The sequence below is a fragment of the Blennius ocellaris genome (genome assembly GCF_963422515.1).
Source record: "Blennius ocellaris genome assembly, chromosome: 24".
In the NCBI taxonomy this organism is placed as follows: Eukaryota; Metazoa; Chordata; class Actinopteri; order Blenniiformes; family Blenniidae; genus Blennius; species Blennius ocellaris.
The window spans coordinates 4,907,886-4,931,736 of NC_137673.1; the positions used below are offsets into that span (position 1 = coordinate 4,907,886).

Consider the following 23,851-nt stretch of genomic DNA (forward strand, 5'->3'; position numbering starts at 1 on the left):
ATTCTGTAGTATTTGAGTTGTTTTCTCCAGCATTTAGACGAGTTCAGAACTAAAAGCAGGCCTGGATTGTACAGAAGCTCCAACTGAAAGACTGAAACGTGTCGGACGTGTGAACTGATGAAATTGTTTTGGATGGACTCAGATGGGATTGTTGTTTGTTCACACGTCTGTCGTCGACTCTCTGAGGAAGAAACACTTGACATTTCAAGACCCCCCAAAAAAAAAGATTTTCACAGGATTGTTTTATTTGATTGTTTTTCTTCTAAGTCATACATCAGTCGTGAAATTAAAATTTTACATGTTTTTGGTCATTTTGTCTGCATCACACCCACCTCTATTTCTTTTCGATGTCTTTTTGAAGAACGGTACACGGTACACTACGAGTCGCTTTTGATTGTATATCTATGATAAAGTCCATGAAGAAGAAGCAACAAGAGGTGATGTCCGGTACAGAAAAACAGTTTATGCAGAGAAACTTTGACGTTCTGTCGTCGCCTCATTTCAACACACATTTACGGTAAAGAGCATTTTACTTGTCATTAAAAAAAAAACACACAAAAAAACCCCTCAGAAATATTGGATGATTTCCGCTGAAATAAACTATATTTTCCTATATTCTGTGTTCAGCAGAACATTCCCGTCGTTGACCAGCGTGTTTGAGTGGGCAGAGAGGAAACGAGTACAGAGTCCCACCTCCGGACGACGTCACTGCCTGCCGCTGCCGCCGCCGCCGTCGTCCGGAGCGTCCGGGTTCTGTGGTCGACTCAGCAGCTCCTGGATCCTCTGCAGGTCCTCGCTGGCCCCTCCCCCCTGGGAGCCGGCGCTCAGGTCGTCAATCAGCTCGTCCGTCAGCTTCAGACGCGCCGACCTGGAAAACAAAGACAAATGTTTGCAGTATCGTCAGTATGAATGATACCTGAATACTGTGGGTGAGTTAATACACAGTCGCTGTGAGGATATGGGGACATAATATATAATTGTAGGTATTAATATGTACAGATGGTTGAAAAATACTGTTGATTTATTCGTGTGAAATGAGCACACTGAGGATTTACCGCATGCAATTTTTACCTGTCAGCAGCACTTTTAAACACATAATCTCGTTGCTGCTGAACTGATTTATGACCTTATTTAATACCTCAAATGCAAAGTGCACATTTCACCGTCATTCATGAGGCCTGATGGCAGTGATGGCCTCCATGTCTCTGCAGAGGACGAGACACCAGCACTGTAAAGACGCTGCGCCCCGGGGGAACGCCCGCCTTCACCCTGGCTCTCAATATGCTTGTGGTGGAAACGTCAAGTTTAAAGAAAAGCTCTACATTTGTCAGTATCTCCTCACCATTCCTGGAGCCTGAGCTCATAAAGCTCCCGGCGCTCTCGCCTCCTCCTCTGCCGGAAGGTTTCTCCCGTCAGCGACTGCAAGCCGAGGATGGCGGCGCCAACAGGAACCCTGAGGAAACGTTCATTCACACCAATGGAGTGGAGTCTGGGTCGCACAGAGCACAGTGGCCTCCAGCCCTCCAGCCCTCCCCCGCCACCAGTTTGAACAGTAATACAGAAAACAAAGGGATAAAAAGCGATCGTTGAAAGTGGATCACCTCACTGCCCATCTCTGAGAATCACAAGCTGAATGTTAATTTGAGGACGTGTAACGAGGCCGTTGTGCTTGTTGGCTCCTGCAAAACCACCAAATGTTGCCCGATGCCCTCCGTTTGGTAACAACAGATTACAACACAATGCAGATTCTGTCAAAGCAGCTTCCCGGGTGCATAAAGTGCAACAAGCTGTCAAATCAAAACACTCCTCTGCAGGAATTCCCTCTCAGCCGTCTGTCAGGCAGCCAGAGCCACACCTCCCTTTGACATCACACCTCCACCACGTGACCCCGGAGGAGGAGGAGGAGGAGGAGGAGGAGGAGGAGGAGGAGGAGGAGGAGGAGGAGGAGGAGGAGGAGGAGGAGGAGGAGGAGGAGGAGGAGGAGGAGGAGGAGGAGGAGGATTCTGGGGTGAGATCTGGAGCGTGATGTGCTTCGCGCTTTGCTGCCTGGTTTCATTTTAGCCCCCTGTCCTCCCCCACTTTCTGCCCCTGCTGCACCTGGCGTGGCCGAGGCTGTTTGCACATATCAAACGCTCCAGGTGGCTGGCCACTCAGGCAGACAGCGAGAGGAGGAGGAGGAGAAGGTGAAGGTGCACACAGAGAGCCAACAGGAGAACAGACTCAGGCGGAGCCAACATGGCGCCGACGATCACAGAGGCAATCCAAACGATCCTCTCCACGCCGTTACACCATCAGACGCATCACACTCAATTCCCATTAAACAATGGGCTCTGCAGCTCGGCGTGCCGGGCTGGAGGGGGCCGGAGGAACCAGCGGGGACGAGTGAAGCCCCTCCAAGTCCACATCAGACTGTGGTATAGATGCAGATGAGAGGCTGGAATAACAGTGAGGGTATAAATGGAGAGGGGCAGCTGCTGCCTTGGCCTGCCCCGTCGCTCCAGACTCCAAAACATGGTCCTCTGTGCTGCACATGAGTCCCTCTGGCACCCAGAACAGGCTGGGAGCAGGGAGGGGGTGTGGGGGGGGGTTCAGCTGGGCGGCAGAGGGTAGCTGCGAGGGCCGCAGCTGGCTGCCGGAGCGTGGACATGCATGCAGGCATGAGCGAGTGAACACATCTGCAGAACAGGGAGGATGAAACCCAACGAGGAGCAGCCGGGAGGAAAACTCACCCCAGGACGGCGCCGATGACGCTCCCCGCCACCACGCCTCTCAGGCCCAGGTTCAGTCTGAACAGGCCGGCGGTGACGGCTTCTCACACACACACACAACATGAAGAGACGTTGGGGACTGTAAACTTCTGTCACAACACACACTCACTGAACTCACAGGCCACAAAATGTGCTGGAAAGCCTTTTTATCGTACAAGTTGTTTAAATGACTGTCTGATCAGCTTCCTCCAAATGTCACTGCTTTCATTTCAGGCTGTTTTCAGAAGGGACGTTTCATCTGCCTCAACATCTGGCTTTCATGGGAAATAGATTATACTGCATGATAACAGAGTTTAAAGTAAAAAGAAAAAGGTTCAGAAAACGAGAGATGCAGTTGTAAACGTCAGAACGTAGATGATTTGCTTCCTGTACCCCTCAAAAGAGTTACGATGGCCGTAAATAACAGCATTTAATAAAAGATTTTCCAAAAATGCCTCAGAGCTGCCTGCAGGCTATACATGGCCAGAAATAAGGAATTTCATATTACCTAGAAAAGATTCACAACAGGGAGAAAGTTGTCAAGATTGAAACACTGAGTTAAGAATCGGTGATTTCTGTGTCCAGAAGGTGTCTTCAGCAGGAATTACTGTTTCCTAATGTGAGCACCAGAATATAGACAGGAACTTTTGTATTTGGTTAAAATAAATGTGTTTTGACTGCAGAACAGCAGAACAAAGTCTCGCTGTGGAAACAGTTTGAATACAGAGAAAGAGAGACTCACCTCCGGCTCCGATGAAGTTACTGATGACGTCTTTGTCGCGGTACACAGATAATCCAGTGTTAACACAACTGCAACACAAGGAAAGACAGAGAAATAGTTTATAGAACTAGTTTAATATTTGTTCACCTGCTGATGTCTTAATTCTGGGTGTGAAGAATAAAATGCCTTAAATCGATTTTTAACTTTAGCTCAAAATATCACATGACAAAGCTTCTTTCAGGTGATTCATGGTGATTTAACAGAACAAATAAATGCACAAAAGCGAAAGAAAGAGCAAAACAATTCTTCAATATTGCATTTCTAACACAAAATAAATCAAACCAAGAGGAGACGGATGTAAAAACGGGAGCATCAGATGCTTCAGTGGTCTTGATTTACTACAACAGGCGTTTGACGTCACAGGATTTGCGCTGCAGTCGCGTCTGACTGGTGTCAAAGTGTCTCTGGACACATGGTTTCCTGCTCACTTGAACGCGGTGACGATCACGGCCACTCTCCAGCCCCACCGCCAGCCGTACCTCACGAAGCCCCGGATGGCTGCGTTATGGGCGGAGCGCTGGGGGACGGAGAGGACACGTCAAGCCACACGTCTCTCAGAGCAGAGCCCCGCTTCACGGCTTCTGGAGACACTCACCACCGCCTCCACTCGAGTGCTGTACATCTCGGCCTGGCTGAGCTGGATGTAGCGCTGCCGGGCGTGGCGAGCTGCCGGCATGCCCCCGTAGACGAAACCAGCAACCACAGCCAGAATGCTGCAGTTGACCACGTTGACGAGCTCCTCCGGATATTTCTCTGTTGCCCTGCAGGGAGACAAACGTTAAAACGCTTTCAGAGATCGAACAGCTGAGATTCCTCGATTGATCATCAGTGACCTGCTTCATATTTACATAAACAATGTTGTTATCCATAAAAACTATTGCAAAAGTTGAATCTTGTTGCTTCTTCAGTTGCCAAAACATAAAAGTGTGAGAGCAAAAAGTGATGCGTCGAACAAGACGAGTTCCAAAGTGTTGAATTGATCAGGATGGATTCCTTGATGACATTAGATTCTATAAGTTTATACAGAACATAGAACAACATTTCACTTCTGTATCAACAAACAAAAAGTGACTTTATCACTTTAAATATGAAACAAATTCTAATTCAAATATGAAGCCCATAAACTACAAATGTAATCCGATTACTTGGACAAAGACAACAATGGCGTTTTGAAGCATATAAATAAGATTGTGGAGAAGTTATAAATGAAATGACTGACTCTCCGTCAAACAGGTCCTTGATCCGCTCCCATCCCGTATCTGGGAGTTCTGGTTTGCCCAAGTTGACGGGCAGTGTGCTGGGTGCAGGAGCAGGACTGGTGGGTGAGGATGAGGAGGGTGAGGAGGGTGAGGAGGGGGGGGCGGGCGTCTGTTCAGGCTGGGCAGCAGTCACGTCAGCTGCATGGACCCTGGGGAGCGGGAAGCAGAAGAAAGACGGCCTGGCGAGCTGGATGAGGCCCCGCAGTCGGCCGGTGCTCGGTGCGGCCCGGGGGGCTGAATCTGGACATCTTCCCCGGGGGGCCACACTGGCGTCCTGCCGCTCTGGACGCATGGCGCTGCAGCTGGCGTGGGGGGGGGCAGAAACACATGGCCGTGCGTTTGAGACGTAAGCTCCATCGTCAAAAACAAACAGCTCGGGGGCAAATTAAATCCTGGCAGGGCAACAGGGGCGGTGCGACAGAGCAGCTGTTTGACGCTGCAGTCCGATCAAAACACTTTCTGAAGGCTTTCTGGACCAGAACACGAGCGCTCAGGAGAATATAGCACCGCTTCAGCAAATCTTCACTGATCTCGGGCCAAAGGGGACTAACAATTACTAAAGTGTAGCTCTCAATGAAACTCTAAATAAAATACATTTAAACATCTTTCAACTGCATCCTGCAGCAAGAAGATCAGAAATCTTGACTTGGACTAGGACTTGACCTATATGTATACTACTTCATGTACATTTGTCACTACAGCTTTCTGTCAGATGTCACTTATTATAAACACTTGCTGCTTTAACAGTTGGATGCAAACCATGGAAAAAGGACAGAATAGGTACAATCAGAAGAGAAAATGTCATATTTGGTATGAAAGCGTGTTTATCATATCTGCATTTTGGAACCTTTATGGAATGCTCAAATGTCACTTCATCTCACCTGGAGCAACAGATCCGTCCTATTTCTTTATTTTCAAGTGCATTAAAGTTGAATTTCATAAAGAAAATCTGAATTTTTAAAGTAAAAACGTGTTAATTCTGTAGTTTACATGGGCGATGAGCTGAAGGACATTCTATTGAATACTATTTTATCTGCTAGAGGTTGTTTTTGAAAGTCTGACTGATGTAAACATGGATCATCAGGTGTTGTATTTGGTGTCAATTAAATAAAGTTGAATTTAATTTAATTGTAATGACACCTGATCAGGTTCAGGTCAAACTCTTTCTGTGCCGTTAAGCTGAACAAACCTCATACTGCATGAACTGGAAACAAATACCATCTCACACAGGAACACAGTATCGCTGCTCAACACATAAAAAACCCAAAACCTTCGCGTCCGACAATGGAAACACTTAGCACTTAGCTGTTAGCGTCGGTCAAAAATCACATAAACGACAGCTTACCGGATAATTCCTCTTCAGTGGACGGTTTGTTTTCTGGGTTAAGAAGCAGGTAATGAATTATGGTAGAGACGACATTATTGTTTTCATGTTTGTCCCCATGTGTTGTCTTTTCTCATTGCCGACAGTGACCTCTGACCTCCGAGACTGCGGAACAATGTCCGGCACTGCTTCCACTCAGCGACCTCCAGCGGTAGGAGGGATGAACTGCAGGTGAGCGGCACGCTGCACAGAAACGACAGTTTTCGATTTGTTTCCTTCAAACGGCTTTATTGAAATAAAAACAAAAATGCACCAAAGTGTGACCAACTGATCACATCTGCAGAAAAATGGCCCGCAGACTGTAGCAGCAGTACAGAAGTAAAAACATAAAAAAAAAAAAAATCAACATCAGTGAGAATCCACCAGTTGATAGTACAATATGAATACTACAACATATTCAACAGGACCCTGCACCAGTAACACCATACATTATTACAGAGTGTTTCCACATTCAGAGACATTATTGCTTAGTGTTGGCACTTTGTGTTAAAGGAACATATTTAAAAGCCTCCTTCTGTTGTTATGTGATGACTTTCTGCTGGAGTTCCAGCAGTTGTACTACAGAGGGCAGTGTAACAGAACTTATGACTTGATTTATTTGAGAAACCTGGTTTTCTTGGTCAGTGCAAATTTGAAAAAAGATTGCGACATACCAACACCAGATGTCCATACACTCCTCCTCCACCAACCTATGGAAAATTCTAAGAACTCTCATATGTCAAATTTTAAAATTGACTAAAATCTTAGGACCCCATCTTGGGACCAACAACAAATGCACAGACAACTCCACTTCCCATAATGTACCTCAATAGCGTTATTTTCACCAGGTCTGTGATGCCACTCTGTTCACGTGGTGAGTGTAAAGCAGAGTGGCCGGGTGACCGACGTTCCTGCAACACAAAGAACGAGAAGAAGAGAATGTGGAAAGATTCCAGTATTTAAACATCTGTTACATTCATCCCTTCGGCGGGGTACCTTCACTCCAGCTGCTCCGGTCTGCCTGCCGTCTCAAAGCTCCGTTCTGCTGAATTTCTGCACGATCAGGTTGTAGCCGCTTCTTCGTTCGGGCTTGAAGGTGAGGAGCCGGCTGAACTCGGTCAGGAGTTTCTCCCAGTAGCACGACACGTCCTCCATCCGCAGGTGGTCGAGGATGAACTCCTGACCCCTTGTAGACGACGAGACCAGGAAGTCAGACAGTGGCGACACTTCAAATCAGCTGCAGGTCCCTCAATCCATTACCTCTTGGCGATTTCCTGCGCAACGGCGTCGTTGTCTTTGACGAACTGCAGGAGCTTCCTGAGGAGACGGAACGTGTGACGAGGGATTTAAAGGGGTTTTTATCATGTTGACGACAAGCGAGAGAGGATGCTGGAGGATTGGAGCTGCAGGGACACAAGCGGAGGTACCTGACGTCGGCGAGGTCCTGCTGCACCGGGATGTAGTGGACCCAGGGCCTGAGCTGAGGGTAGAAGAACTCCTGCCACTCGTCCCCGACGTGAAACACCAGCGAGCCGCAGAGGAAGAGATGCTTGAGGCGAAAGCTCGCCGCCACGCCTCGGAAGTTGAACAAATACCTGCAGTGGAGGAAGGAGTGAGGAAGACGTTGGTTCTCCAGTGCTCTGGAATCACTGCTTAATGAAGCAGTGAGTTGCAAAAATACATTTCACTCATTTTCGACATCGTTTTTCAGGCGCAGCTTACTTGTATTTGCAGTGATCCACCAGAGGAATCTCTTTGGCCGGAGCTCTTCCAAGAGTATCCTTGAGCATAAACAAAAACAAAGGCTGAGAAATGACGACAGTCACTTTGGAACGATGTCACCATTCCACCTTTTGGGGATGAAGATGAAGGTGGAGAGTTTATTACGGAGTTCTACACGCTGCCGTAGATCTTTGTGAGGCCGACAAGAACGGTTATAGATTGAGAATCCCTGCAAATTGATTCAGCGCCGCTCAGTTAACAGTGATGCATTTTCACCGTGACTGACTTTTTCAGACTTCCAGGCTTGGTTCTTTGTGTACTCAGCATCCACCAGCTCCGGAGCGCTGCGGGACAGGAAGATGAGCGGGTCGCGCTCCGAACTGGTTCTGGAGAAGAAACCGTGGAAGAACAAATCAACAGACTGAAAAAAATACTCCAAACTACCACAGAAACATAAGAGTTTTGGAAGAATATCTGGTTATTAAGCATCTGGATCAAGAATTGATGGTATAAATACATAGAGGCACTGGATGGTTCAATTCCAGGTAAAAACCAGACTGACCTGGAGCCTCGGAAGAATCCTCTGGACTCCTTCTTCTTCCAGGGCCACTGAGCTGCCGACCTAACAGCACAAAACTCAGGTTATACTTTCAGACAAATCCCCCAAAATGCTTTGTCTTAGAATGGCTCTGTTTGTTTGAGAAACAGCCTAAAAGGTCAACGATACTTTTTCAGGTCGTCCCTCATCAGGTCCCACCTCCCCAGCCCGGTGGGGTAAATGGGCCACACAGCAGGGCCTCCCTCCCAAAACGTCCAAGCAGGATACATGATGTCCTGGTAGTCTGAGGTCTACCTCAACCAAACACAAGGGGAAAAAGAAACGTTTAAAAACAAAAGAAAAGAAAACCCTCCTGTGTGGGATTCTGAAGTGTTCACAGGCACGTTTCTGTCACCTTACTAAAAGAGAAGACCGGCAGGGTGGGCTGCACCCAGTGAGGGACTTGTGGGTAATCCCTGACGTTTACCACCATCTCCAGGTCGGGGAGTCTGTCGATCAGCTCCAGGAGGAAATGTTCCACCCCGCTGCATCTGAACGCAGCCAGCAGGTTCACACCAAGCGGCGACTCTGACCAGACACTGACAATAAAGCCGGAGGTGACCCTTCCCTCCGTACCTGGCTGGGAACATGCAGTTGTGCTCCCGGTACAGCTTGTGTCCGATGACCTGGTAGTGAGTGCCGACTCCTCTCTGCACCGTCGCCGCCATCACGTCCTCGGAGATCCCTCTTCTGAACGGGTGCAGGTCGTGTTTGATGACACTAAGACAGAAATCAGAGGGAGAATTGAAGCTACTGGGCCAACCTCTCTCCAGGAGCGCCACCTTGTGCAGCCTGTTTGAAACAACAACACATGATGACTGGATTGATACACTCAAGCTCCTGAATGACTTGATGTTATGAACCAGATCTGGATTCTCAATTCGACAGAGGAGCAGGAAAAGGATGTGGCCATATGTAAACCTGATTCCACACCAAGATTTAGAGATGTTTCCATCACATTCTGTCAGCCTCGTTATTCACCTGGACTGGAGGAAACTAGACTCACCTCGCATGGCAGCTGCAGTTGACAGGGCTGCAGGTTTTGTGTTCTTTCACAGCATCCGAGATGTTTTCCTTTATTTTCTTCCACTGTTTTCCTGCAGCAGCACAATAATCACATCACGCTGTCAATAACAGGAATCACAGTAAACGTTAGTTATTCTTCAGTTAGCACACCTGTTGTCAGACTTTGTGACGAAACAACCCAATAAATACACATGCTGGGCTGTTTGGTGTTAGCATTGTGGCTAATTAGCCTCAGATGAATGGCTCCTCCTGTAAAAGTTGTGCGGAGGAGCAGCAGAGAAACTAAAAAGCGATAAAACCTCTCGGCTCTGTTTGCGATAACCTCCATAATCTGGTTTCATAGAAAGGTGCCTTACCAGAGACTCCGGTCTGAAGAAAAACAAACAAAAGCGTCCACAGCCACAGGCGCTCCATTTTTCTCTCGATCTTCTAGTTTGGTTTGAGGAGGAGGAGCTCTGCGCTCTGCTGCTTCTGCCTGCCACCCCGGTAATGCGCACCGCGCAATTCATTGAAGGGATATGAATACCGTAACTCTTAAAATAGAAGTGCAGGGCGTTTGGTTTTTTTAATATCAATAAAGAAAGAAAGACATGGAAGAATTCCTTTATTATGATGTTTTCGTTTTTTTTTTCTTTTGCTCAAATCAGTCTCCGGGATTGTGACGTTTTTGTTTTAACCAGGGTAAAAACTGAATTCGTATATTTATGCTGAGTAAGTTTTCAATCTAATCCAATCCACTTTATTGATATAGCACATTTTATAAACATTTCCAAAGTGCTGCACATAAGATCAACAGTATATAGAACTAAAATAAACAAAAAGTGAAATAAAATCAGGTGAAAACAAATTAATTCTACTATTCATTATTCATACTATACTAACTATTCAACTAAAAACATAAAATAAAATAATTAAAAATAAAGTATTACAGACATTAAAAAAAAAAAAAAAAAATCCAATAGAATTACAATAAAATACAATTTTAAACAATAAAACAAAATAAAAGGACCATACAACTCACGAGGTGTTAAAAGCCCCGAGAATAAAAGTGGGTCTTAAGACGAGATTTAAAACACTCCACTGTGGGGGCCATTCGGACGTGGAGACTTACTGTAGATAGAATTGAATTGAATAGAATAGATTAGAATAACCTTACTAATCCCAGTGGTACTCCACAGAAAATAGAACACATAGAATAAATAGAAAATAAGTTAAAAAAAGATATAAATAGAACAGAATAAGAATTAAATGTTTTTATTAAATATTAATATGCACATGGCTAAGTGGTAACTGGAAGTAAATGTTGCTCCTGGGGGGTCAAGGGTCACGTCAGGGACCCACAGAGGTGACCTGTCCACCGTGGGACTCACATCTGTTCAGTGACAAACCCACTTCAGGAAGATGATCTGAGAGTCCTTTAATTGTGTGACGAGTTGTAAGAAGGAGGAGGAAGGAGATCCTCCAGGGACCTGAGCAGTGAGCGTCAGTGACGGAGAGAGGAGGAGACAGAAGACAGGTGGAGAAGCAGCCAGAGTGGAAACAGTGAGGGGGGGACATTAGACAGGATCCTTCATTCATACAAGCGATCCAGCCTGTGGCTCTCGCCTCCTAATTGAACCACAATGCATCAGATGTGGCTGTCGCTGCTGTCCGGCCTGTGCCTTCGCCTGGTTTTGCTCTGTGCTGCTGAGGAAGGACTCGAGTTCCCAAATTTCGATGGGAAAGACAGAGTGCTGGACATAAATGAGCGCAACTTCAAGAAGGCTCTGAAGAGATACGACCTGCTGTGCCTCTTCTACCACGAGCCCATGCTGGCAAACAAGGGCCTGCAGAAGAGGTTCCAGATGACTGAGCTGGTGCTGGAGGTGAGGGGGGGGAGGGATTCATATTTCTATTTATTTCACACGTATGCAATAGTTATTGTGCAATAATGTCTTTAAAACTAAAATAATGACCAAAAACAGGATTCCAGTGCTTCAACAGGGGGAAACAATTGCTAGAATAAATGAGTTAAATATGAGAATGTGAGAGTCACACCTGCAGGTCGTGCTGCACAGACAACAAAGAATGTAAAGAATCCTGACTGCCTGTGAAGCGAGAGCCTCTTCAGGACCAATTGAAGTGACGTGAAGTGTGAAGTAAAGCTTTACATTGACGCCGTCTTGACTCTTCACCTTTACATTCAGCTCCTGTTCTCGGCGTTTGAGCCGCCGCCGCTCTCTGCCACTGAGTCTTTTCAGTACGAGCCGTGTGTTTGAGTCGAAGGCCCCAGTGAACACTTGAAGTTGGAGCCAGGCTGTGAAGGATAACAAGTTTAGAGAAGCAGATTTACCGTCTGCTTTGAAACGCGACACACAAGCGACACTAAAACAGAAAATACCACTGAAAAGCTGTGACAAATACAAACACGTACTTATTTCTTGTAAATGAGAAGAGGCAGCGACACGAGGGGACGTCTACTTATTTCTGGCCCACAGGCAGATAGTAAAGAGTTTTGGGAACAAGCTATATTTAACCAACTGGCCTAGAAATAATCCCAGGATACGTGTGAACCACATCGTGGGATTAAGTGAGAATTTAAATCAAAGTGACGGGACGAGGACTCGTCTTCAGCTTCAGGTGAAGCAGACATTCCACTGCAAAAGGAGTCACAAGAATAAAGTGTTTTACAACCGGAGGACGAGGATCATTGATTTCCCGTGACAAGTAAGAAGTCATGTGGGATTTTAACTGCAGCTTTTGTGTTATTTGACTTCAGAAATGTCACGAGGTGGACGAGTGTTTCTTTATTTGCTCACAAATATCATGTTGGCAAAGAGATGAGGCCAAAAATGATTAAAACAGCTCTGATTTTTCTGTTTTTACATGTTAGGAGCTCATTCAGACACAAACACATTCTGTTTTCACCCACAGCTGACTGCTCAGGTCCTGGAGAACAAAGACATCGGCTTCGGGATGGTGGACTCCCACAAGGACTATAAAGTCGCCAAAAAACTTGGTACCACTTTTAGAATGCGCCGATTTCTGCAGCTCAGTCATTTGCAACGACGCCATTTTTGCCACATCATGACATATGACATGTGTGTGAGCAGGTCTGGAGGAGGTGGGCAGCCTCTACGTCTTCAAGGACGACCGGGTCATCGAGTTCGACGGCGAGCTCTCGGCCGACACGCTGGTGGAGTTCCTGCTGGACGTGAGGACCGAGAAACCCTGAAGCAATCAACAGCTGCAGCCTCATTAAAACACTTGTGAATTATGTGATTTGCAGTGGCACAAGATTAGGCAGGAAAGCTCTCTGACGCCACGGATGTAGACGATTTCACCAATACTGGGAAAAGTGTTTCCTCTGAAACGCTTGAAGCCGATAAGAAATGCACCGCTTTGATTTTGAGCATATTTGGAGGGATTTAATTTACGGAAACACAAATTACTACTGGTTCGTGAGTTTGCCTGATGTGAATCATGTGAGTAGCCCCGTTGCCCCCCCAGGTGCTGGAGGACCCAGTGGAGATGATCAACAACGCCATGGAGCTGCGAGCCTTCGAGAGGATGGAGGAGGACATCCGTCTGATCGGCTACTTCAGAGGAGAGGATTCAAGTGAGCCTGCGCCTGCGACCCTCAGCGGTCGCCTCATTGTGTCGCGCCAGATGTTAACGTGATCGAGAGGCTAATGGAGCCACGGCATCCTGCAGCCCAACTGGCTGTTAAAGGGAAACCTGATTCCAGACTGTGTGTCTCTCTCTCTCTCTCTCTCTCTCTCTCTCTCTCTAGAGAGCCTTTAAATAGCTTCCCGCTCACTGTCTAATAGGTCAAACTGCAATTATACCTCCTCTGGAAAAAGAGAACGAGAGAGAACATGTGTGAGGCAGAAGAGATGCAGTCCGCTGTGATATGGCGGCGGCACAAATTTTCATTATGGAGCCTATTTGTGTCCAGAGATGGTTTGGCCCTCGGTGTGACCTTGCTGGGAGCAGAGCCAGAAAACACGTTACAAGCATATAAAACTGCATTAAGGGAGACTTTTGTTCCTTGGGTGAAGACGGGGTGAAGGGAGGCTCTCTGCTCCTCATCACATGAACTGGATCTGATAAGAAATGTGAGTGGAATGTGACTTTACCGTCTCTGTCCTGTTTCCTCAGATTACAAAGCTTTTCAGGAGGCCTCAGAGCGCTTTCAGCCTTACATCAAGTTCTTTGCTACGTTTGACAAATCTGTAAGTACTCAAGCAACCAGACTGACTCTCCATTTTAGATTTGACTTTTTACTGCCAGGGTTAATCATTGCTGTAGGTTTAACCCTTGAATTCCTGTTCAATGAGCTTCGATTAAAAACAAAAACCCGACCTGTCTCTTCAGATAGCCAAACATCTCTCCCTGAAGATGAACGAGGTGAACTTCTACGAGCCGTTCATGGAGGAGCCGGCCATCCTGCCCGGCCGGCCGCTGTCCGAGATGGACATCGTGGAATTTGTCACGCAGCACAGAAGGTCCATTTGATTCGATCGCCAGTGTTGTAGAGTCGTTTGTGTTCTTGGGATTCAACCAGACTTTGCTGCACACAGGGCGACTCTGAGGAAGCTCCGAGCGGAGAACATGTTTGAGACATGGGTGAGTAGCTGCGGACGTAGAGATTGTCCTGAATGACGGAACAGAAAATGGCTTTTCAGCAGTGTTGGGGTGCGTTCTTCCTCCTCCAGGAGGATGACATGGACGGCATTCACATCGTTGCCTTTGCTGAGGAGGAGGATCCAGGTAGCTGCGATTCAGAGCGTCTCGTCTCACTTCACGTTGAGATATAAGCTGAGGAACCTCCATTTTATTCTCCCTAGATGGCTATGAGTTTTTGGAGATCCTGAAGGACGTAGCCAGAGACAACACCAACAACCCGGAGCTCAGCATCGTCTGGATCGACCCTGACGACTTCCCTCTGGTTCCACCGCTTCATCAGATTGTCATCCCGAGCAAAATCCTCAATCTCAATTCAATTCAGAGGCTACATTTCATTTGTTGTGTCCCTCTAGCTCACGACTTACTGGGAAAAGACCTTCAAGCTGGACCTGTTTCGACCTCAGATCGGCGTCGTCAACGTCACCGATGTACAAGCCGTTTGCCATTTCTAGAAATGTCCCAGTGAGTCGATGTCTACTTAACCATCACGGTGCTTTTATCCTCCAGGCCGACAGTGTCTGGCTGGACATGTCCAACGATGAGGACCTGCCCAGTGCTGAGGAGCTGGAGGACTGGATCGAGGACGTCCTGTCAGGGAGAGTCAACACCGAGGACGACGACGACTTCGTCGACGGCCGGGAAGGTCCTGAACGCTACACCCTGGATGACAGTGAAGAAAGGCACGACCAATATGATGACGACGATGACGACGGCATGAGAGATTATGAACTGTAGCTCACTTCTCGGGAGATTCAAGCAAATCCATGTTTGTCTGCTGGATGAACATGGATCCAGTATTTCTCTCCATCAGCCATCATCCAACCATAACTGCTTTGCTAAACATCTTTAAGTTGAACCCATTCATTAAAGCTGTGGGGAGCAAATCCCACAAAAAGCTACACTAATTCATCAACTGAAGTGGAAATGAGCTACCCTGATTGTAATTTAATCAGTCGTTCACATTGAGGTATCCCTTACGACTGTAACAACCACTTCACAGCGTTTGTAGACGTGAAAATATCTGGAAAGAGTTCATGCTTCAAACCCTTTTATGTAATCAAGCAGAAATATTCCATTCAAGTCAATAAAGTATCATAAACATGTTGTAGCAGCTACGCTCACTGCAGTCAGTTAAACAATGGCCTCTGGTGGTCATAATAATTATGGCAGCAGCAATAAAGTAAAGTGAATGAGGACTAAAGCAACTCTGTGAAGACAAAAATCAAGTTTCATAAAGGTGAACCCTAACCTCAGCAATTTGTTTTGTCCCGAACCCAATCCAAAAATCACATTGCTTTTCTTATAATGTGGATTTAAGACAAATAACTTGTATCCAATGTGTCAATAAAAGCCCAGAAAGACTACATGCATGATTTTAGGTGAAAGAGTGAGACTCAACACCTGAGATTATCAGGTCATTGTCTCTCCCAGTCAATGAGCCACCTCACCTTGAATTATTCAAACACTGGTGAATTATGCCTTCTCATGGGAGCCGGGACCTGGACATTGAGGATCCGGGGTGAGCCAGACTCCAAGGCTGCCCGGCGGGGCCTCGACGACCTGCACAGCTCGGACCCAGTGCTGCTGAGGCGGCGACACTGGACATGAGTTAATAACACCAGGCCATGAAAGAATCATTTCCCCCCTGGAGGTGGACGAGGAGCAGCGGGTCAACAGAATGCTTGTGTCACGGCGTGGGCCTTACACTTAATCTGAGCCGCATCATGAAAACATCAGCTCTGTGCATGCATGTGCAAATGTGACCTGAGGCGGTGATAAGACGTGAGTACAAAGCAGGCGGCGTCACGGTGAAGAGGTGTGGTGTCCTATTCAGCCTCCGGGTTCCAGACGGTGACGGTGTTTCACAGGACCAGGAGGCGGGCAGGGCGGAGCGGCGTCTGTGTAAGTGTGCCAGGTTTGATGTGAAACAGCACGGAGAACAGAAGAGACGGGAAGAAGATACATCAATGCAGAGATTTCTGCACAAACCCGAATGGAGGGGGTGGGGGGGGGGTGGGGGCTCCTCTCTCCGGCCTCGATCTTCATGTAATCAAGTCATTACATGAGTAATGGAGAGGCGGGAATGAAGGGAGGAAAACATTCCATTTAGATGCAAATGTTCCTCATTTCTCTCTCCTCCTATCCTTCGTCCTGGTCAGAGTGCCAAGCGAGGAGGAGGAGGAGGTATTAAGTGGAGGACAGATGAGTTCCGACAGGCGGCCTCGAGCCCCCGGGCTTGCAGAGGGATGATGTTGTTCGTTTTCAGCACCGGACAGCGACACTGACATTCATTTACCCACAAGGCCCGGCGCCGCTCTGACAGGCTGACGGCCAATTACCGACGAGCTCTTCCACGACGGAGAGCCACCCAGATCAGACCCCCAAAAAAGCAGCCGACGCTCTGCTGGGGGTGTCACGCAGGCTAATGTGGGACGACAGACCAGGGTGTGGGCGAGCCTGCAGCTCAAGGAAAACAGGAAACGGTGAATTAAAAATACCAAAAATCAAAGACTTTAGGAGCCGTGGTCACTTATTCCACACGAGTAGCTCAGAATCTGAATAATCCATATTCAAGTTATGTGTACAATCAAAAATAAATACAGTCCTAGTGTTTATAAAGCCAGACACGTCGTTGTCATATTAATTTGCTAAAAAATAGAGAATGTGTATTTCGGCTCTACAAACCTTTACAGTTAATATAATAACTCAGAGATTAAACAATGTGCAGCGAAAAGACAAACCATTTTCTTAATTATGGTAAAAATCTAACAAAACAGCAGCAAATAAGATGTCTGAATTTCTTCTACAACATTTAATATCCGCATATCTCAGTGGGTTTTGACATAGATTGGGGGTGTATAGACCTCAATCACACTGGTAATGGTGGAACTTGACAGAATTCATCTGTTCATCACTTATGTACGGTGGCCCAGAAGGGCCAATAACACAACACACCAACAAAAGCCACAACACACCAACAAAAGCCGCAACACACCAACAAAAGCCATAACACAACACACCAACAAAAGCCACAACACAACACAACACAACACAACAAAAGCCACAATGTAAGGGTGCAACAGTCTGACACTGTCACTGTTTCCAGGGGACCTTATTTTCTGACGGACTTGGGACCGGAGGGGACAACAGTTTCTGACATTAAGGAGAGTTTAATGAGACGCAAGTAAAGTACTGGTACATGATTAATGTCATTATATGTTTTCAGATATCAGCAATGTTGATCACTGTGTTGAAATTGTCAAAACATTGTGTGTGTGCTCTTTCGTTCCATCATTTGATTCCGCTTTGGTTCCGTCAGAAAACATGGTCCCCCGGAAACAAAGCCTGTTATTCCTGGAGGAAGTATAATATAGTCTTACCATCATTTCTGACCCATTTCCATCACTTTCCCAATTTTTCATATTTTCACTTATTTTGCCATTTTGCCTTATGTTTTTTTTATTTTGGACCAATTTCTGTAAAGTTCCTTAAAATTTGAAGTTTTCAACTCAATAAGCCTTTTAATAGCCTTTCTATAGTCATACCATCATTTCTGACCCATTTCCATCACTTTCCCAATAATTTTAAGTTCCCAAAATTTGTCATTTTCACCCCAATAAGCCTTTTACAATAGTTTCACTATAATTTCTGACGAATTTCCATCACTTTCCCAATTTTTCAAATTTTCACTTATTTTGCCATTTTGCCTTACGTTTTTTTTTTCCGGACCAATTTCCATCACCCTCCCAAAATTGGTCATTTTCACCCTAATATGCCTTTAAATAGCCTTAATATAGACTTACCATCATTTCTGACCCCTTTCCATCACTTTCTCAATAATTTTCAAATTTTCACTTATTTTGCCATTTTGCCTTACGCTTTTTTTGGGGGGACCAATTTCTGTGAAGTTCCCAAAAAAAAATATTTTTCACCCCAATAAGCCTTTTAATAGCCTTACTATAGTCTTACCATCATTTCTGACCCATTTCCATCACTTTCTCAATCATTTTCATGTTTTCACTTATTTTGCCATTTTGCCTTACGTTTTTTTTTTTCCGGACCAATTTCCATCACCCTCCCAAAATTTTTCATTTTCACCCCAATAAGCCTCTAAATAGCCTTACTATAGTCTTGCCATCATTTCTGACCCATTTCCATCACTTTCCCAATAATTTTCCAAAGCGGAATCAAATGATGGACGAAAGAGCACACACACCACGTGATGACAATTTCAACACAGTGATCAACATTGCTGATATCTGAAAACATATAATGACATTAATCATGCACCAGTACTTTACTTACGTCTCATTAAACTCTCCTTAATGTCAGAAACTGTTGTCCCCTCCGGTCCCAAGTCCGTCAGAAAATATGGTCCCCCGGAAACAAAGCCTGTTCTTCAGGACGGAGTATTGGGAGAATCTAATGAAGCGTAAGTAAATTGATTTGAATTGAAATATTTTAATTGTCACTGTTAGAAAAACAGTCCATATTAAAAGTCTTTGATTCCAACATAATGATTTAAATAATTATTCAGGAGCAACGCTCTCTCACTTTACATTATAACCAAATAATTCAACTACATTACTTTCATTGCCCATAAAGTACTAGTACTAGTAATATTGCATGATTAATGTCGTTATGCGTTTTCAGATATCAGCAATGTTGATCACTGTGTTGAAATTGTTATATATATCTGTTCTGCCATCCATACTTTATGGTCAATGAAAGTAATGAAGTTGAATTATTTGGTTACAATGTAAAGTGAGAGAGCATTGCTCCCGAATAAGTATTTAAATCATTATGTTGGAATCAAAGACTTTTAATATGGACTGTTTTTCTAACGGTGACAAATAAAATATTTCAATTCAAATCAATTTACTTACATTAATCATGCAACAGTACTTTACTTACATGTTCATTAAACTCTCCTTAATGTCAGAAACTGTTGTCTCCTCCGGTTCCAAGTCCGTCAGAAAATATGATCCCCCGGAAACAGCGACTGCTCTCTAATCGCCGTGCCTTTACATTGTGGCGTTTTGTTGTGTTGCGGCTTTTGTTGGTGTGTTGTGTTGTGTTGTGGCTTTTGTTGGTGTGTTGTGTTGTTGGCCCTTCTGGGCCACCGTACTTAAGAACTAAAAATAAAAGGTTAGTTCAAAGAGTTTAAAAAGGAGCGAGTAACGACAAAATAATCACCATAGTACAAAAGTCCCAAATTCTGTCTTACAAATGTTCATAAAAATGTTTTATTTGACTTTTTCTTTTTTAAACAAATGCTGATGTATTGTAACTGAAGCACGTCTTACATGGCGACCTCACGGAGTCGTCGTAAAGCTGTCCATCAGAAAGACGACTGAAACCTGGCTGCCACAGCCTGGCAGATGGTGGGGGCTTCGGGGTGGGGGTGGGGGGGTCTTAAAAGGCTGACCACGTGAACGGGAATGGCATACAAACACACACACACACATCCACACATGCTTGTTTACATAAATAGGTACAGTGTAAAAACAGGAGGCGTGGCCACATCAGGATGACACAAAGCTCATCGTCAGTAGGAACAAGATGTGACCAGCAGAGGTGTTCTTTCAATATTTAAAAAGATATAGGCTGTTAGTGCATTAGACAGAAAACAGGATGTGCTTGCATCATTTCCAGGTTCCACTTTTTTCTTCCCTTCGTGTTTTCACCACCAGGTTCGGCAGCCAGGGGGCAGCAGGGGACAACCGTCCTCACAGGCCCAGAAAACACTGGAAATTCTAGCTTTCTTCTCCAGTATGTAACATGCATGAGCTCAGTCTGACTCTTTTGCCACTTTGGTAAGTTTACGTGAACTTAGGTATCATTTTAGCTTCACTTAGCTGTTTTTTTTTTTTTTTTTTGGCTTTATAACGTTGGCCGACTCGTCAGATGAAACACGGTAAAAAAAAATCTCTTGTCAACCTTCTGTGAAGCACCGGACCTCGAGGGATTTGCACGTTTGTCAGACAACAGAGGCGAGAAGAGGCGGTGAAAAGAAAAGCAGACAGTCCAGTTAGAAGGGAGGTCCCGCCCTGCAGTGCCGCTCGCTCTTCATTACCTCCAGTAATGAAGTGGAACACGGAACGGCGCCGTGAACCTCTGTCCCGCTTCCTCCAGCCTTTGTTTGGATGAATCCATTCTGATGTCCATTTTCAGAGAGTCCATGTTTCCAGGATTGTCCTCCGGTGGTGAGAATGTTTCAGTAAAAGACCCAGTATTTCAACATTCATGAGGAAAATATACAGTAAAGCCGGTTAGGGTTGTTTTTTTCAATATTCAAATTTGTACTTTGAAATCTCACTGCAAATGAGTAGAATTGATCAACTGAGTGCGTTTGTGTCGTGAAAATGGACATTAAAATAATTAAACTCCTCCCTTTTGTGCTGGAATTATGAAAGGTTTTACGTGTCGCTCTGAAGAAATCAGTAGTATCTTTCTTTTCTCTCCTCTTCCCATCATGTCCAGCAGATACAAAGACCACGTCTGCGTGTTCGTGCTGATGTCTAACAAAGCATGTTCCCAACTGCAGTGGAAGGTTTTCTGCAGAAAGACGCTGCGCCAAAGAAGCGTCCCACTTTAGCACTCGATGCCAGTGGCGAGGAAAAACATCTGGAGGTCTGAAATAGTGATGAGGAGCAGGCTGGGACCGTGTGCTCTCACTTTGCATCTCGTGATACATTTGATTGAAGCTTTTTTTCTGATCATTTGAATTTGATTTTCAGCAGGAAAAAGAAAGGATCAATTTGTGAAACTCTAAACGCAAACGGACGCGTCCAGATGTAGCGGACGAGTCACAAGATGGTTTCCATCAGGATTCTGATGCCAGACTGGGAATCACGCCGTCGCAGTGGTCAGGCGCCTCAGATCGCTCGTTGCTCTCGTTGTGCTCCAGCGTCTCAAATGGAACGAGTGATTGTGTTGACACATGACGCACACACACACACACACACACACACACACACACACACACACACACACACACACACACACACACACACACACACACACACACACACACACACACACACACACACACACACACACACACACACACACACACACACACACACACACACACAGTCCGAGGTGTCCTGCAGGTAAAATCCTGCAGCAAGTCTTCTTTTTATCCAATTCGAACGTTAAAAAAAAAATCAATATATTCAAACATGTGTGATATATATATAGATTCATATATAATATATATATTAAAAAAATCCAAAGACGTAAAAATAAAAACTGCAAACTCAAAATAAAAACATTTGAGAGCGACGCAACAAGGTGAGGAATTAAAAAAAAAAAAAAAAAACAAGCCAAAGAACGCGTGGAGTTCTACACGGAGGTTTCGGACTGTAGCCGCAGGACAAACTTGTGTGATTTGGGGTCGATGTACTCCTCCGACATCTGGATGTACGGGATCTTCTTCGCCGTCACCACCAGGCTGAAGTCCACGCATTTCAGGAGGAAGACGCTGCCGTCCTTCAGGCCGCTGGTGACCGAGGCCTCGCTGACGAGCGTCCACTGACGGGACATCCAGTGGTCCCGGCTGTACTGCAGGGTCGGCCCCGGGCTCAGGTAGCTCTCCAGGAAGGCCTGATAAGATGGCGGACATGTGAAGGTGACCGGGACCCGACTTCCCGCAGTGCGGAGGTTGAGATCTGACCTTGGGCGTCATGTTGTTGGTGATGCAGAAGGCCAGGTGCTGCTGGATGCTCTCCATGCTGTGGCAGTGCTGCTGCTTGGTGGTCCGCAGGTACTTCTGCAGGGCCCGGGCCATGGAGGGGAAGATGGCCTGCGCTGCCTCGCGGGAGTCCATCACGTCTCCCGGGGCCTTCTTCTGCTCCTCCTCCTGAAGGCGCTTGATGTGGGTGAAAGCCTCCTCGACCGCCACGACCAGCCTGGGAGGAAACACAGCGTCAGCTCCAAGATAAACACCTGCAATTGTTAGTTTTTCTCATCCCTCTGCTGATGCACCTGATCCATCTGAGCTTTGTTTCTGAATCAAGATTAAATTGTGTGCTTCACGAAAAACGCTTTTATAAGCACTAAAAGAAATACTAAACTAATGAATAGAAAACTTGTGCAGGAAGAAATAAATCAAGGAACAACACATACTGAAGGGCATTACGCGCTAAGCAGAACAAAGTAATATATAATAATAATAATAGCAACAATACCAATAATATACAGATAAATAATTGGCGGCACACAAAATAAAATCCTATTCAAACCCATACGAGGCCTTTCTATCCGAGTCGAGGTGAGAGTTTCCTCCGACAGTCCAAACACATTCATGTTCGGTCAACTGGAACTGCTCATATTTGCATTTCCAAGTAAAACCATCAACCTCAATGGCAACCGTCTTTTTCTGAATAAATGAGTGTTTGAGTCGTCGTATCTCCATCCCATCACGTCGGATTCGGCGTTTGACTCACCGAGCTTTGCGCTTCCGGACGCGCCTCTCGTGCTCCGCCTCCTCGTAGTACAGCTCGTTGTGGCTGGTGTCCCTGCGGCGGGCGGCGGCGGCGATCATGGCTCTGGACTGCGAGTGTGCGAGTCCAGCGGCCGCGTTGTTCCCCGGACCTGTCGAAGCGACAAGGTGAAAACGGGGAGCGCTGACTGCGTGCAGGTGAATGGTGATGACACAGAGTGCAACACGAGGAAAACAGGCGGCGGCGGATCAAAGCTGAAGGTGAAGCTCCGTCCATTGGCAGCACAAACTCATCATGTGAACATTTAAATAAATATAAAACTGATCTCCACATACGACTGGATATTCAAACAGTCCCGGGGCCTCCAGCAGACGCAGGGCGTCCAATTAAATCTCCAGAAACTTCAAAAGTTCACGCGAGTGTGTGTGTGTGTGTGTGTGTTTGGGAGCGGCGGCTGCTGATGAAGCCCCCCGGATGCTAATGCAGGTTAAAATAAGGCGGCGGCGGTGAATTATTAATGTGGGGCAGCGAACGAGCGTCAACAGAATAATTCATGGACGCAGTGCAGAGAGATTTGAACCAACCCCGCCGCCGAGATGAGACGGGAGCAAAGTCCTGAATGTCAAGAGGACGTCAGCTCCAGATTCTGGTTGTGACTTTTGAAAGCTACTTTCTGGATCACAGAAGAAGTGCCAGTCAAAAGAAACTCAATCTGATTCTGAACACTATTTAAGTCTTTTATGTGTAGAAAACCCGGTTTGCAAAAAAAAAGGCTTCTAAGCATCTGGAGCCGAGGAAACAAAACACCAACTCGTGTGTCACGCTTCATAAAAATCACCTGCGGTGTAATTGAGTGATACGGCTGCTCTCCGCTCAGGGCTTCACCACTCTTTAATCAAGGGACGATTATTGTCTGTCCCCGAGTTGGAATTATTCATCACACAGTGTGTGCGGCGGCAGAAAGTAGGAGCTGCAGATCAGACGGGGAGTCCCCGAGCAGCTGCTGCTGCTGGAGGAGGGAAATGAAGGAGGAAGAGACTCGTGAGGGAAATGACAAGACTGACTGGTGTAATAGCTGTTGATTCATCCTCCGCCTCTGCCTCCGCCAGCGTTTGAGAGGAGGCAGAATGAAGCGGCAGGACAAAAAGAGGAGGGAGTGACGTTAACGCAGCTGAAGTGACGGTGGAGCGTTCTCATAGAGGAGCAATCAATTAATGCGGAGTTTGTGTTGCATTCCGAC

The 23,851-nt window shown here is 46.0% G+C and overlaps 4 protein-coding genes across 8 annotated transcripts in view; 1 reads left to right on the top strand and 3 right to left on the bottom strand.

The window, feature by feature from the left end:
• Positions 1 to 225: 225 nt before the first annotated feature.
• On the bottom strand, positions 226 to 6,273 carry timmdc1 (translocase of inner mitochondrial membrane domain containing 1). Its single transcript, XM_080519670.1, has 8 exons — positions 6,133 to 6,273; positions 4,748 to 5,089; positions 4,124 to 4,289; positions 3,957 to 4,045; positions 3,490 to 3,557; positions 2,730 to 2,808; positions 1,343 to 1,453; positions 226 to 868 (listed from the first exon to the last, which is right to left on the bottom strand). Exons 2-8 carry the CDS (start codon positions 5,077 to 5,079, stop codon positions 706 to 708), a joined length of 1,008 nt encoding a protein of 335 aa, XP_080375796.1. The 5' UTR covers positions 5,080 to 5,089; positions 6,133 to 6,273; the 3' UTR covers positions 226 to 705.
• Positions 6,274 to 6,400: 127 nt separating this feature from the next.
• Positions 6,401 to 9,921, bottom strand: poglut1 (protein O-glucosyltransferase 1). Its single transcript, XM_080519664.1, has 12 exons — positions 9,853 to 9,921; positions 9,477 to 9,567; positions 9,047 to 9,190; positions 8,826 to 8,961; positions 8,600 to 8,721; positions 8,435 to 8,494; positions 8,159 to 8,258; positions 7,873 to 7,931; positions 7,578 to 7,745; positions 7,411 to 7,467; positions 7,147 to 7,336; positions 6,401 to 7,061 (listed from the first exon to the last, which is right to left on the bottom strand). The coding sequence occupies exons 1-11, from the start codon at positions 9,908 to 9,910 to the stop codon at positions 7,180 to 7,182; spliced, it is 1,152 nt and encodes a 383-aa protein (XP_080375790.1). The 5' UTR covers positions 9,911 to 9,921; the 3' UTR covers positions 6,401 to 7,061; positions 7,147 to 7,179.
• Positions 9,922 to 10,920: 999 nt separating this feature from the next.
• LOC308147818 (calsequestrin-2-like) lies at positions 10,921 to 14,899 on the top strand (the record flags this gene model as incomplete). The annotated part of the gene is made up of 11 exons (XM_080520151.1): positions 10,921 to 11,361; positions 12,410 to 12,494; positions 12,589 to 12,689; positions 12,986 to 13,094; positions 13,637 to 13,710; positions 13,853 to 13,983; positions 14,059 to 14,104; positions 14,194 to 14,248; positions 14,326 to 14,426; positions 14,518 to 14,592; positions 14,672 to 14,899. Exons 1-11 carry the CDS (start codon positions 11,119 to 11,121, stop codon positions 14,897 to 14,899), a joined length of 1,248 nt encoding a protein of 415 aa, XP_080376277.1. The 5' UTR covers positions 10,921 to 11,118.
• A 4,342-nt stretch (positions 14,900 to 19,241) lies between these two features.
• The window catches only part of LOC308147489 (vang-like protein 1), a 33,595-nt gene continuing 28,985 nt past the window's right edge, over positions 19,242 to 23,851 (bottom strand). For all 5 annotated transcript variants that reach the window (XM_080519661.1, XM_080519657.1, XM_080519658.1 and 2 more), the window contains 3 exons: positions 22,615 to 22,762; positions 21,843 to 22,077; positions 19,242 to 21,772 (listed from right to left, as the gene is read on the bottom strand). In XM_080519661.1, coding sequence (XP_080375787.1) covers positions 21,512 to 21,772; positions 21,843 to 22,077; positions 22,615 to 22,762 — 644 coding nt within the window. In that variant the 3' untranslated portion in view covers positions 19,242 to 21,511. The remainder of the gene's footprint in view (positions 21,773 to 21,842; positions 22,078 to 22,614; positions 22,763 to 23,851) is intronic.

What these genes read in the sequence shown, in the direction of transcription:
- timmdc1 (XM_080519670.1), bottom strand. Translation starts at nt 5,079, where the DNA reads ATGCGTCCAGAGCGGCAGGACGCCAGTGTGGCCCCCCGGGGAAGATGT. An exon ending in GCACTCGAGTGGAGGCGGTG is followed by an intron (nt 4,046 to 4,123) that starts GTGAGTGTCTCC and finishes TCCGTCCCCCAG; the next exon opens with CGCTCCGCCCATAACGCAGC. An exon ending in TAACTTCATCGGAGCCGGAG is followed by an intron (nt 2,809 to 3,489) that starts GTGAGTCTCTCT and finishes GTGTGTGAGAAG; the next exon opens with CCGTCACCGCCGGCCTGTTC.
- poglut1 (XM_080519664.1), bottom strand. Translation starts at nt 9,910, where the DNA reads ATGGAGCGCCTGTGGCTGTGGACGCTTTTGTTTGTTTTTCTTCAGACC. An exon ending in TCTTCAGACCGGAGTCTCTG is followed by an intron (nt 9,568 to 9,852) that starts GTAAGGCACCTT and finishes GTGCTGCTGCAG; the next exon opens with GAAAACAGTGGAAGAAAATA. An exon ending in CAGGACCTCGCCGACGTCAG is followed by an intron (nt 7,468 to 7,577) that starts GTACCTCCGCTT and finishes CCGTCTCCTCAG; the next exon opens with GAAGCTCCTGCAGTTCGTCA.